Genomic DNA, 13441 nt, shown 5'->3' on the forward strand with positions numbered 1-13441 from the left:
CCCAGTCCTGCCTCACCCCACCCTGGCCCCTGCAGAATCCTCGCCCTGGACCTGGTGGTGCGGGATGAGGACGAGAACATCCTGGACCCCGACAGGACCAGCGTCATCAGCCTCTTCCAGGCTCACAGGAGGGCAGCACAGACCCTCAGCCAGCGCCTCCAGGAGGAGACGGTGAGGCTGCTGCCAGCCCTGCGCCCTGAGCCCGATGTCCCCTGCGCCAGGGGAGGTGACAAGGCTGAGCCACCTTGTGCCCCCCACCTCGTGCCCCCCAGAGCTCGCAGCAGAGAGCGCCAGGCCACGGCACCCACGGGGCTGCTTCGCCCTCCCACAACCTCTACCTGTGCGTCCGGAACTTCGTCTGCCACATCGGGGAGGAGGCGCAGCTCTTCATGGCGCTCTACGACCCCGGCGAGCAGCGCATCATCAGGTGGGGGCTCAGGACAGACCCCTGTCCCTGTCCCTGCTGTGCTGGGTGTTTGTCCTGCTGCCCCCTGAGGCGTTCCCTCCCCAGGCTGCCCGTCCTGCCCAGCCCTGAGGACCCAGCGGGTGTCACAGGGGGAAGGGACACATCCCTTTCTTGTCATGCCACCATATCCCATCCCTGTCCTGCCCCAGGCACTGCTGAGGTGACCAGGGCACAGCCAGGCTGGGCCAGTGCCTGTGCCGCGATTGGGGACCCTGGTGGGCTGAGGGGTGGCAGCTGGCGGCGGCTCTGCCACCCCCGTGCCCACCTCAACCATCACCCTCCCCGCAGCGAGAACTACGTGATCCGCTGGGCCAGCACGGGCGTCCCGCAGGACATCGAGCTGCTCAACAACCTCAGGGCGGTGTTCACGGTGAGCGCAGACCCCGGAGGAGCCGCGCTGCTGCCCCTCCTGCAGATCTGCCCCCACCCGCAGCTTTTTGGGTGCCCCGTGTGGCCCCCCGTACCCCCAGCCCGTTCACAGATCCCTGACGTGGCACCCACCACGGAGCTGCCCCTCGGGGTCCCCTCCCGGTGCTGGGGGTCCCGGGGTCCCCTCCCGGTGCTGGGGGTCCCGGGGTGCCCCGTCCCCGCTCGTCCCACGCCTCCCGTTGCTGACTCAGCGCTTTGGCTGCAGCGCAGCGCTGACCCGCAGGGACGCCGCGGAGCCATCGATATGCAAATGAGGCGGGAAAATCAATGTTAATTAATGAGCAGCATCAGCACTTCGGCTCCGCTGCCGTCCCCCGGTTCTCGCCCATCTCTGCGCTCTGCTCTGCTCTGCTCGCTGCTGTGTCCCCACGCGTTGTGGCGTGTCCCCATCCTTTGTCCTTAGCGCCGCTGGGAGGTTTTGGCGCAGGGGCAGCCCCCGAGGGACCCGGTCCCCTCCCCGGTGTCTCCGGAGCTGGGGTACAGGGCCCCCCCGACATCCTCACACCATGCCAGGCTGCCCACCTTGTGCCAAACCGCCTGGTCTGTGGTGACCCATTGGGACCATCAGTGCTGGCATTGTCCCCGCCGCGGGGATTTGGGACTCCTGGGGTGCACAGGAGCCCCCAGGGCAGCGGGGCTGTGTCCCCACTGTCCCCATAGTTCAGGGCAGCGGGGGCGCTCTGTGCCCACCCCTCCTCCTGCGCAGCCCTGGGCATCCCGAGGTCACCTGGCGCTGGCACTGGCACGTCCCCTGCGGTGCTGCCAGGGTGACACGGCCCCTGCGTGTCCCCCAGGACCTGGGCAGCGCGGACCTGAAGCGGGAGCGGCTGTTCCTGGTGTGCCAAATCATCCGCGTGGGGCGCATGGACCTGCGCGACAGCCACAGCCGCAAGCTCAGCACGGGGCTGCGCCGGCCCTTCGGCATCTCAGGTGGGGCTGGGGACCCCCAGGGACCCCCGTGCCACCACCCTGGCACTCCCCCAGAGCCACCGCACCGGGCTCTGCGATGTCCCTGGGCTGCTCCCGCTGTCCTTTCCCTGCTGGCAGATCCCAATCCCATGGTTGTCCCCACACTGTCCCCCCACCCCGGGGCTGTCCCTGCCCAAGGGACACAACACCGCCCTGTCCTGGCACAGGGGACCCCCTGAGCAGCCCTGGGGAGCTCCCCTGCCTTCACCTCCCGCCATGACCCCGTTCTGGGCTGGGAGTGCCACCCCTGGCACGGCGCCACCTGTGTGTCACCGCAGTGATGGACATCACCGACATCACCAAGGGGACGTGTGACAGCGACGAGGACAAGCAGCACTTCATCCCCGTCCACCTGTGAGCCCCGAGGGGAGGCTGGGGAGGGCAGGGAGCAGCACCCCAGGGCCTGGCTGGCATGGGGACACCACCTGGTGGCATGGGGACACCACCTGGTGGCATGGGGACACCAGCCCCCAGGGGGCAAGAGGTGCAAGGATCAAGGAGAAAAGGTTTTTCCCCCAAATGTGCCTTTCCCAGGGTGGCTGCTGACGGGGATTTCCTTCACACCATGATCCGGAAGGCGGTGGAAGGGAAGGACATCAACCACAAGGGACAAGGTAGACACCCTGTGTCCTCTGGGCCATCTGCTTGTCACATGAGGGGTCGAGGACTTGTGTGTCACCCTGTCACCCTGTGGTCCCTGCAGGGCTCTGGGTGTCCCTGAAGGTGCTCTGGGGAGACCTGAGCCAGGTGAGGAAGGACCACCCCCACCTGGTGGACCGCAGCACGGCAGTGGCTCGCAAGCTGGGCTACCCGGAGGTCATAATGCCAGGCAAGCGCGCTGGGGACAATCCTGAGGGGTCTCTGGGCGTGGCAGCGTGGTGGCAGGGCCTGGCTGACGGGGCTGTCCCCACAGGTGATGTCAGGAACGACATCTACCTGACCCTGGTGCAGGGGGAGTTCGACAAGGGCAGCAAGAAGACGCAGAAGAACGTGGAGGTGACGGTGTGTGTGTGTGACGAGGCAGGAAACGTGGTGCAGGTATGGCAGGTGTCCCCCTGTGTCACCTCGGGTATGGCAGGTGTCCCCTGTGTCACATTGAGTATGGCAGGTGTCCCCTGTGTCACCACGGGTATGGCAGGTGTCCCCTGTGTCACCTCACCTCGGGTAGAGCCAGCAGCTCCTCCAGCCTGGAGGAGCCTCTTGGGCCACTGGAGCTGCCCAAACCAGAGATCTGGGAATGGAATAAAGAAATGGAACAGAGAGAAAATTGTCCTGCCTTGGGGACAGCCAGCCCCCCTGGCCATCCCCAGTGTCCCCAGGACAGGAAAGAGCTGGGGCGGGCAGGGGGGGGTCAGACCCAAGTGTCACCTCCCCAGGGTGGCTCTTGTCACCATCCAGGTGTTCTGTCACCAGTTCTCACCTGGCTCCTGAGGGATGGGCTGGAATTCTCCATCCCCATCCCCAGGGCCACGGCCTGATGTGCCCTGGGAGGGCCGTGTGTCCCCTCGGAGGTGGCACCAGGCGGTTTAGGAGGGTGTGGGCAGGGAGGTTGGGGCGTGGCCGGGGCTGGCAGGGACGGGAATTGTCCCCTCCCTGTGAGGTCATTCGGGCTGATCCCGAGGTGTCTCCTCCGGCAGAACGTGATCCACGCGGGAGCGGGGGACAGCCCCAGCAGCCACTACCGCTCTGTTGTCTACTACCAGCAGCGGCACCAGCGCTGGATGGAGACCCTCAAGGTCTGGGGACAGCGGGGCTGGGGGGGGGACAGCCCTGCAGCCCCTCCAGGATGTGGCACTCGCTCCTCCTGCTGCTCTAGGGGGTCCCTTTTAGGGCAGGTGTTCTGTGGGACAGTCCTTGGTCCCATCTCAGGGATGACGGAGGTGCCGCCAGGGTCACAGCGTGACCCCTGGATGGACACCGAGTGTCCTCTGCAGCCCTGTCCCCATCCCAGTGCCCCCAGTTCAGCCTCACTGGTTTACTGGGAAGGACGTGGGGTTGGTTTGCAGCAGTGGATGGTCTGGCACAGCCCCTGCCTGGGCACAGAGGGACATCGGCCAGGTGGGGCACAGAGGGACATTGGCCAGAGGGACATTGGCAGGTGTGGGCACAGAGGGATGTTGGCCAGGTGTGGGCACAGAGGGACATTGGCCAGAGGGATATTGGCCAGGTGTGGGCACACAGGGGCATCATTGCCCACCTGGGGGCACAGCCCCTGCCCTCACCTTGGCCCCCCTTCCCCCCCAGATCGCTGTCCCCATCGAGGACGTCCACAGGACCCACCTGAGGTTCACCTTCCGCCACCGCTCCTCCAGCGACTGTGAGTGTCCCCTGCTGCCAGCACTGCCTGTCCCTGCTTGGGGACATGTCTCTGGTCCCCTCCAGCTCCCCCTCACGCTGTGTCCCCCCAGCCAAGGACCGCAGTGAGAGGATTTTCTCCATGGCCTTTGTGAGGCTGATGCGCCCCGATGGCACCACGCTGCGGGATGGGGAGCACGACCTGGTGCTCTACAAGGTATGGGGGGACCCCGGAACCCCCTGAATTGGGGGCAGGACACTTTTGGGGCCAGGGTCCCAGTCTCTGCCAGAGCCACGGCACTGGTGGCACGTACCCAAAGGCCCCGAGGGTTTGTGGTGTCCCCGAGGGTTTGTGGTGCCTCCCCGCTGTCCTCGCTGTCCTTGGTGGCTCCAGGTGGGGGCTCCCTGCACACACATCTCCAATCCCTGCTGCTGCTCCTCTGGAATGCCAAGTTTGCTCTGGGAGAAGGTGATTTAAGCCTTTGTGACGGGCAGGGAACGTCCCCGTGGTGTGGCTGCGCTTCACCTGATTTCACCAGCCCTGGCACTGCTCGGGTTTGCTCTGAGAGAGTGGGGGGGGAGGCAAAATCGCTGCTCATTTGGGAAAAACGCTGTCAGCATTAATCTGAAGGGCCCCTGAAGGTGCTGCCCCCTTACCTGGTGTCCCCTCCCCACACTGGGACCGCTGGGACAAGAGGAGCAGGAGGCACGAGCTGGTCCCCACTGCCAGGGCAAGCTCTGGGCTCTTCCCTGTGTGTTGACAACTTCTGGGGTCCTTCTGGGGTCCCTTTTGGGGTCCCTTCTGGGGTCCCTTTTGGGGTCCTTTCTTGGGTCCTTTCTGGGGTCATGGAGCTCCAGTGTCCCTAAGCTGCTGTATGGGGGTGTTCTCTGATTTTGGCAATGTGACCACAGTTTCTCCAGGCAGAGCCACATCCCTCTCTGAGCTCTGCCTTTTTTTGGGATGGCTCCCGCCTGCTGTGGCAGCCCAGGACAGGGACAGACCACGCTGTTCCTCCCTGAGGCTCCTGCACATTTGAAATCATTATGTCCCTCCTCCTTGCTTTATTTTTGGGTGAAAGACCCAAATTCTTGAACTGCCGCCGTGGCCCTCGGCGCTGGCTCTGCTCCCTGGCTCTTTGGGGACTGTCCCCTCCACAGCAGCAGCATTGGGCACCTTTGGGATGTGGCAGTGAGATCAAACCTCCCACACCTCCCTGCCAGGAGAACAAGCCCTGCACAGCCCCTGTTCCCCTCAGAGAGCTGTCCCTGCCCTGCTGAGCCCCCACATCCTGAGCTGCTCCATCCTCTCCCTGCCTGGCTCTGGCTCTTCCCGGCAGGCTGCACTCTGGGTGGCAGAAAATATTTCATCTTTTTGTCTCTGCTTGCCAGAGGAATGTGAGTGAAGGGCTTTTAGCTGCTCAGAGCTCTTGATCTCCAGCTGCTCTGGGCTCCAGACAGTTTTCCCTGCATGGGCTCCAGACAGTTTTCCCTGCACAAGTTCCAGATGTGTCCTGGAGGGGAAAAGCCACCAGCAAACAGCTCTGTCACCTCCCTGCCACCTTCAGCTGGAGGGGTGTCTGTGAGCTGTGGCCCAGCTGGCTCTGGCCATCCCCCATGTCCCAGGCTGGCCAAGAGCAGGGAAGGTCACTCAGAGTCACCCCAGTGAATCCTTCTGTGTGGAACATTGACCCTCATTCATGGGGAAAGTTTCCTAAACTCCAGAATAGACTGGAATCCCCAAAAGTGTGAAATGGATTATAGAGAGCAGTGTAGGTGTGTCACTCAGGTGAGAAACTGAGTTTTTAGGATTTTTAGTGTGTTGTGGATGGCAGCAAGATGGAGGGCATGGGGTGTCATCCTGGGTTTCTTCTTCATGCTTCTTCTTCCTTCTTCTTCATGGGTTTGGGTGGCATTTTGTAATTGGGCAGAAAAGTCCCCATTGCAGCTCTGTGGGATCAGTTATTGGGTTAAAAGGGAAAATAATCTAGGTGTCAGCTCTTAATTGGATAGTTTAGTCTTAAAAGACCTCATGACAAGAAATTATTGGCCATTTTGTGCCTTGCTGCAGAACTCACAGTAGTGAGACTGTTTTGCTGATAAAAAATAATAAACTTGAGTCTCCCAACACAAATTACTGTCTCAAGTGTGTTGGGAAGGATGAAAGTTTGACAAGACAGTCTCACAGATGCTTGGCAGAAAGATTTTTAAATGTAGGATCTGAAGAAGGAATAGAGATGGAAGCAAGTTTTGATAGAGAAGAAAAGAATTGCTGAGCCAGCCTTACTGGATGACCAAGAGGCAAAGGGTCTGTTAGTTAGAAGGGGTTTTTATGGCTTAGAGCAAAGGATAAACCCACCCCAAACAAGAAGACATTTTTACCAAGCAGAAAGATAGCACAGGCAAACAAGTCAGCAAATGTTGCAAGTAGCAAAAAGGTCTCAGAATTTTCCACTGCAAGAAAACTGAAAAACAATTTCTAGCTTAAGCTGTAATGCACTGACTTTTAGTGATTGGAGAACAGTGACATGAATATGGTAATTACAGTAGTTATGATAGGCTAGAGATAAAAGTTAAGGTACAGATTGGTTCTACTATATTGAGATGCTCAGCAAAGAAAAGTATAGAATGCATTGTGACCAAAAGAAAAGAATATAATATATTGTGACCTAAAGAGAAGTATAGAATGCATTGTAACCAAAAGAAAAGTATCTAATGCATTTATAACCTAAACTCAGGGTCTCCAGGCCTGCCTGCAGCTGGAGCTGACAGCTGTAGGCACAGCTCTATCACCCATGACCCTGAATGTAATAAACTGAATTTTAGAGAGCCCCTGGAGTCCCACATCCCTCATTTCGGCTCTTACACAAGTGCCTTCAATCCAGACCCAGAAAACCCCACAACTGGGACCCCCACACGCTGGGGGTGGCTCCAGCTGTCCCTGTCCTGTGCCCTGCAGGGTGACAGCAAGAAGCTGGAGGATGCCAGCGCGTACCTGTCGCTGCCCTCGGAGCGGAACGTGCCGGAGCCCAAGCTCCTCTCGGGCTCCTTCCGTGTGAGCGGAGCCGCGGCGGCTCTGGCCGTGTCCAGCCGGGACAGCTTCCAAATCTCCACGCTGGTCTGCTCCACCAAGCTGACCCAGAATGGTGAGTGCTGGGTCCCCACAAAGCAGGGGGAGCTGGGGCTGTGTCCCCTCCCCGGTGCTGTTCCCATCTGCTGGACCATAATTCTGATATTTGGGTCTCCGGTGTCCATCACGCTGGGACAGAGAGCTGGGGACAGTGAGGGCTCAGTTTGGCCATGCTCAGGATGTGGGAGTGCTCAGTTTGCCCATGCTCAGGCTGGTTTTGGGGGGATCAGCTCCATCTGGGTGTTTTGGGGGACTGCCATCCACTGGAGAGGAGCAACAATGAGTGGAATTCCCACTTGGATGTGGCTGCTGGAGGCTCCATGACCTTCCCTCCAAACGGAGGTGGGAATTGGAGCTCTGTGCCTTCACCCCCACGCCTGGGTTAGCTCAGGGGGGTTTCCAGCTTCCCTGGGCTGCTCTGGTGCCCCCTCAGCCAGGGGAAGGGCCCAGGGGATGGGCTGGGCTCTCCTCCCACCTGCTGCAAGGCTGGAGGGTGGGAATGGCTCATCCTGCTCTGGCAGAGTGCAGATGGCTCAGGGGACATGGCCTGGTGGCCTGGGGATGTGACACACGGTGACAGCACGTGGCTGCAAGGTCCAGGGCACTGTGGAGGGCTCAGGGATGAGGCTGCTGTGTTCATTCCCTTCCTGCAGCACAATTTTGTGCCCCACAGCCACGACCTATTTAAGGTTTGTGCTTTATGGGCTTGGCTTCAGGAGGTCTCAGCACTGAGCAGAGGTTGTGGGAGGGGGTCCTGGCTGCTCCTGATGGGGGAGCAGGGAGTTGGTGACATTGGGGTGTGACAGGGAGTGCTCAGTGCCCCGTTCCCCCTGCCCAGTGAACCTGCTGGGGCTGCTGAAGTGGCGCTCCAAGCCCAGCCTGCTCTGTGGGAACCTCCAGAAGCTGATGAACGTGGATGGAGGGGAGGTCATCAAGGTACAGCCGGCATTTCCTCCCTCCCTGGTTCCTGCCCCCCTCTCCCCATGCCCAGAACTGGGTTTTGGGCAATGCTGGGGTCATCCCTCGAGCCCTGCTGTCCCCCTAGTTCCTGCAGGACACTCTGGATGCCCTGTTCTCCATCATGATGGAGCACTCAGACACCGATGTCTATGACACCCTCGTGTTTGACGCCCTGGTGAGCACAACCTGTGTGGCTCTGAGCCCTGCCCAGTGCAGGGTGGGCACTGGTTGGACTGGGGCAATGGGGTTTGAGGGACCCAGCACAGGGCAGGGCCGTTTTGGGGGACACTGTCCCTTTGGGGGACAATCCCAGCAGCATTTAAAGATGTTTCACCACAAGAGTGATCCCAGTGATGGCTCAGGGTGGGCTCAGGGTGGCAGAGGTGTCCCCCTGCCCACGCCAAGCCGTGCCCCTGCCTGCTGCCCTCAGGTTTTCATTGTCAGGCTGGTGGCTGACAGAAAGTTCCAGCATTTCAACACGGTCCTGGAGGCCTACATCCGACAGCACTTCAGCGCCACGCTGGCCTACAAGTGAGGGGCTGGGGCTGGGGGACAGGGGGGACAGCCTGGGATGGCTGGAGTGGGGTGGGGGACAGGGATGGGACAGCTGGAAGGGTGGGGGACAAGGATGGGATAGCTGGAGTGAGGTGGGACAGCTGGAATGGGGCTGGGACAGGGATGGGACAGCTGGAATTGGGTGGGACATCAAGGATGGGGCTGGGACAGGGCTGGGACAGCTGGAGGGGTGGGGGACAAGGCTGGCATAGCCAGGATGGGGCTGGGACAGGGAGGAACAGGGTTGGGACAGCTGGAACAGTGAGAGACAGCTGGAGTGGGACAGGGCTGGTGGGACACGGCTGGGACAGCTGGGATGGTCCTGGAACAGCTGGAATGGGGCTGTGACAGTGGGGACAGGGAGGGACAGGGCTGGGACACCCAGGACACCCCTCCCCGCAGGAAGCTGCTGTCGGTGCTCACTCAGTACGTGGAGCAGGCGGGCCGGGGTGAGCCCTGCGAGTCCCTCCCGCGCACCTTCAAAGCCCTGGAGTACATCTTCAAATTCATCGTGCGCTCCCGCCGCCTCTTCGCACAGTGAGTGCTGCTGGGCTGGGCCTCCCAGTGCTCCCAGTGCTTTCCAGTGTCTCCCAGTGCCTCCCAGTGCTCCTGGTGTCTCCCAGTGCCTCCCAGTGCCTCCCAGTGCCGACCCTGCCCCACAGTGACCTCAGCCACTCCTGACAGGGGCTTTCCAATGAGCTCTTCAAATCCTCCCACCATGGAAATGGCAAAGTGCCCTGGGCAGTTTGTGCCCTTGCATGGCTGCTGCTGGGCTGGGAAGGTTTCCTGGAGCCTGGTGGGAGGTGGGGGTGGAGCTGGAGGGTCTCTGAGGTGCCCTCCAAGCCCAAATCTGGTGTGATGAGCGGAGGAACAGGCTGGGTGCCTCCTCAGCTCAAAGGTCGAGGTGCCCTCAGGCCCTTCCAGAGTCCCCCCAGGGCTGGTGTCACTTGTTCCCCGTGGGCACAGGGTTCACATCCACTCTGGGTGATGCACAAACACCCTCCTGGCGTGGGAGAGGAGGAAATCAGGAAATCTGGCATCTCCAGACCTTCCTCTTTCATTCCGTGTAGGCAGCACCGAAAGCTGAAGTGTCCTGAGGGAGCAGGGTGGGCACTGCTGGCACTGCAAGCTGTGGGATCACCCCATTCCCAGGCACCCTGGTCCAGCAGGAAGCTGTGTTTGGGGGGAAATGAGGGCTTTGCCTCCTGTACCCCAAGCCCAGGATGTGCTGGGGTTCCTGTATATTGTACTTGTTGGGAATGCCCTGATGAAGGCAGGAATGACGAATCTGACTCCATGTTCTCAGAAGGCTCATTTATTACTAATACATAATTTATATATTTATACAATTTTAATAATTTATAGATATAATTTCTACATAAATTACTTATATTATATTATATTATATTATATTATATTATATTATATTATATTATATTATATTATATTATATTATATTATATTATATTATATTATATTATATTATATTATATTATATTATATTATATTATATTATATTATATTATATTATATTATATTATATTATATTATCATGATACTCTAGTAAAGAATACAGAAAGAATGCTTACAGAAGGCTAAAAAGATAATAATGAAAACTCCTGACTCTTTCCAGAGTCCTGACACGGCTTGGCCCTGATTGGCCAAATAATTAAAACAACTCACAGCAGAATCCAATGAAACAATCACCTGTGGGTAAACAATCTCCAAACACATTCCACATGAGCACAACACAGGAGAAGCAAATGAGATAAGAATTGTTTTCCTTTTTTCTGAGGTTTCTCAGCTTCCCAGGAGGAAAACCCTGGGCAAAGGGATTTTTTCAGAGAATGTGAATGCCACACCTGTGTCCCCTTCAGTGGCACTGGGGAGCTGTGCTGCTGTCCCTGTGTCCCCAGGGACTATCACACTCATTTTGCCCCACTCTGGATTAACTGTGGCGTTTGAGCCCTGTGTGTCCTCACCACTTCCATCGCTCCCAGAGTCCCATCCATGGCTCCAGGTGCTGCAGAACATCACACCCAGCACCTGCCTCTCCCTCCTGTGTGAGGACACCGAGCACATTCCCAGCTCAGAGCGCTTCTGGCAGCAGAAATTAATTACCCAGCTTGTTTGCAAACAGCCCCCTGAATGAGTTTGCCTGGAGCAGAGGCATCCCTGAGGACATTTAGTGATTTTATAGAGCTTCCCTTTATCTCAACATGCACTAACGTGGGCTCCTCACATCCTCTAAGTGCTCTGAGCGTGCTGCAATTTGTACAGGCTGTAATCGACAGGAATTGGGTTGTAATTAGAGTCAGTTGCTGAGGATTGCTGCCTCTGGGATTGCCTGTGCTGCTGCTGGAGCTGCACAAGCAGAGCCTGCAGCCCCTCTGAGGAGCCCAGGTAGCTGCAAGGATGATTGAGCCCTGTCCTCCACCTTGGGACACCTCCCTGTGTCCCCTCAGTGCCCCAATGTCACCGTGGTGACGTCTGTCCCTCGCTGCTTCCTCCTCACTGCTTCCTCTGCCTGCTTCTCCTTTTCAGCCATCACTGAGAGTGGCAAAACTTTCCCTGCCTGTGCTCATTGCCCTCAGATTTTGAGGTCAAATTTTGGAGCAACCCATGGCAGGCGGTGGGGCTGGATGGGCTCTAAGGCCCTCCCAGCCCAAACCAGTCCATAATTCCAGGATTTCCTTACATAGCTGGTGCCTGGATTTTTCCTGCCACTGCTTGGTGTCGGTTGTGGTGGTGTTCACAGGGGTCCAAAGATGAGAGAAAAGATGAGAATTTGAGTCCATGTTTCAGAAGGCTGATTTATTATTTTATTATATATATTATATTAAAAGAAAATGATATCTTAAAACTATACTAAAAGAATAGAAGAAAGGATTTCATCAGAAGGCTTGAAAGGAATAGAATGGAATGATAATAAAATCTTGTGACTGACCAGAGAGTCCGAGACAGCTGGACTGTGATTGGCCATTAATTAAAAACAACCACATGAGACCAATCAAAGATGCACCTGTTGCATTCCACAGCAGCAGGTAATTATTTAATTTACATTTAATTTCTGAGGCCTCTCAGCTTCTCAGGAGATAAAATCCTAGCAAAAGGATTTTTCATAAAATATGTCTGTGATAGTCAGTGGTGGGGGAATTACCCCAAGCAGTGCCCATCCCTGTGATCACACCTGAACTTTGCAGTTTTTTCTGCAGCTCTGCACATCCCATGGCTAAAATTCCCTTGTTCAGTTTGCTCTGGTCCAGCTGGTGAGGGGGGATGGAGGGCTCAGGATGTTCCTGCTCAACTAGGATGAGGTTGAACTGCTTTGAGAGGGTTTTGGGCTGTGGAATCATGGAAAAGAGGCTTTTTTAAAAAAGAAAAAATGAGGTTTTGTGAGTGGGTCTGTGGATATGGTGGGGCAGTGGCTGTGGCAGTGCCAGGGCTCACCCCTAGGTCCACCCATAGATCCAAATATTGATGGATGAGTATAAAGAATTGGGATGGTGTCTTGGTTTGAAAAGCCAGATGTGTGCTAAGGAAGGCAGGAGCCTCCCCTAAAAATGGGAAATGTAAAACCCCTCCCTCTGGATTGTTATAAATTTGAAATTAAGGGGGGCTCTCAGGCAAAGATATGGGACCAGGAATAACAGTTCTTTACTAGGGAAGAAAACAAAAATATAAAATAAACTATGCAGTAAAACAAAACAGCACTGCCAGAGCGAGAAGAGGAGCTGCCCCTCTGTGTGTCAGGGGGTGGCACAGCCCCATCCCATGGGGGCTCAGCCCTCCTGCAGTGCCAGCTGTGCTGCTGCTGGAGCAGGGATCCTGCACAAGGGGGGAGTTTTCCTCTGCAGCTCCAGGGCTGCTGGAGATGGGCCTGGGCTCCCTCTGGCAATGCAGGGCAGCAGAAAGCTGCTCCTCTGGGAATGCAGTGGGCAAAGGCTGCTGTGCTGTTCCAAACCTCAGATTGTATCCAGGTAGGAATGCTTGGCTCCTCCCCTGGGCAGAGCATCTCCCAGTGCAATGATGGAATTTTATCAGCCATGCAGGGACACTCACTGGCCCATGAACAGAAGATAATTAATAATTAATGGCCCGTGAATAGCAGAGATCTCCTAGAGGGAGGATTGGTTGTGGAAGAGATAAAGAAAACTGCCCAATGAACAGAAGAGAACTGCCCCACCTCTGACAGTTGGCAATAGAATACACACATTGCCTGGCAATCGAGGATAGATGCCAGGGAAGGTGTGTGGTGTGGCATTCACATTCTCTGAAAAATCCCTTACTCAAGGACTTTTCTCCTGGGAAGCTGAGAAGCCTCAGAGAAAAGGAAAACAATTCTTATCTCATTTGCTTCTCCTGTGTTGTGCTCACATGTGGAATGTGTTTGGAGATTGTTTACCCACAGGTGAATGTTCCATTGGATTCTGCTGTGAGTTGTTTTTACTCATTGGCCAATCAGGGCCAAGCTGTGTCAGGGCTCTGGAGAGAGTCAGGAGTTTTCATTATGATCTTTTTATCATTGTGTAAGTATCCTTCCTGTATCCTTTAGTAGTAATATAATATAATATAATATAATATAATATAATATAATATAATATAATATAATATAATATAATATAATATAATATAATATA

At 56.4% G+C, this 13441-nt stretch overlaps 1 protein-coding gene across 1 annotated transcript in view; it reads left to right on the forward strand.

The window, feature by feature from the left end:
• Positions 1–13441, forward strand: part of LOC115903762 (dedicator of cytokinesis protein 2-like) — a 49090-nt gene that overhangs the window by 3410 nt on the left and 32239 nt on the right. Inside the window, 16 exon segments of the mRNA XM_030948448.1 lie at positions 36–171; positions 273–427; positions 755–836; positions 1690–1825; positions 2143–2218; positions 2399–2478; positions 2568–2693; positions 2778–2902; positions 3502–3600; positions 4109–4181; positions 4273–4376; positions 7116–7302; positions 8125–8222; positions 8332–8421; positions 8677–8777; positions 9204–9338. Coding sequence (XP_030804308.1) covers positions 36–171; positions 273–427; positions 755–836; positions 1690–1825; positions 2143–2218; positions 2399–2478; positions 2568–2693; positions 2778–2902; positions 3502–3600; positions 4109–4181; positions 4273–4376; positions 7116–7302; positions 8125–8222; positions 8332–8421; positions 8677–8777; positions 9204–9338 — 1803 coding nt within the window.

Source organism: Camarhynchus parvulus, chromosome 4 (assembly GCF_901933205.1).
Source record: "Camarhynchus parvulus chromosome 4, STF_HiC, whole genome shotgun sequence".
NCBI classification, from domain to species: Eukaryota; Metazoa; Chordata; class Aves; order Passeriformes; family Thraupidae; genus Camarhynchus; species Camarhynchus parvulus.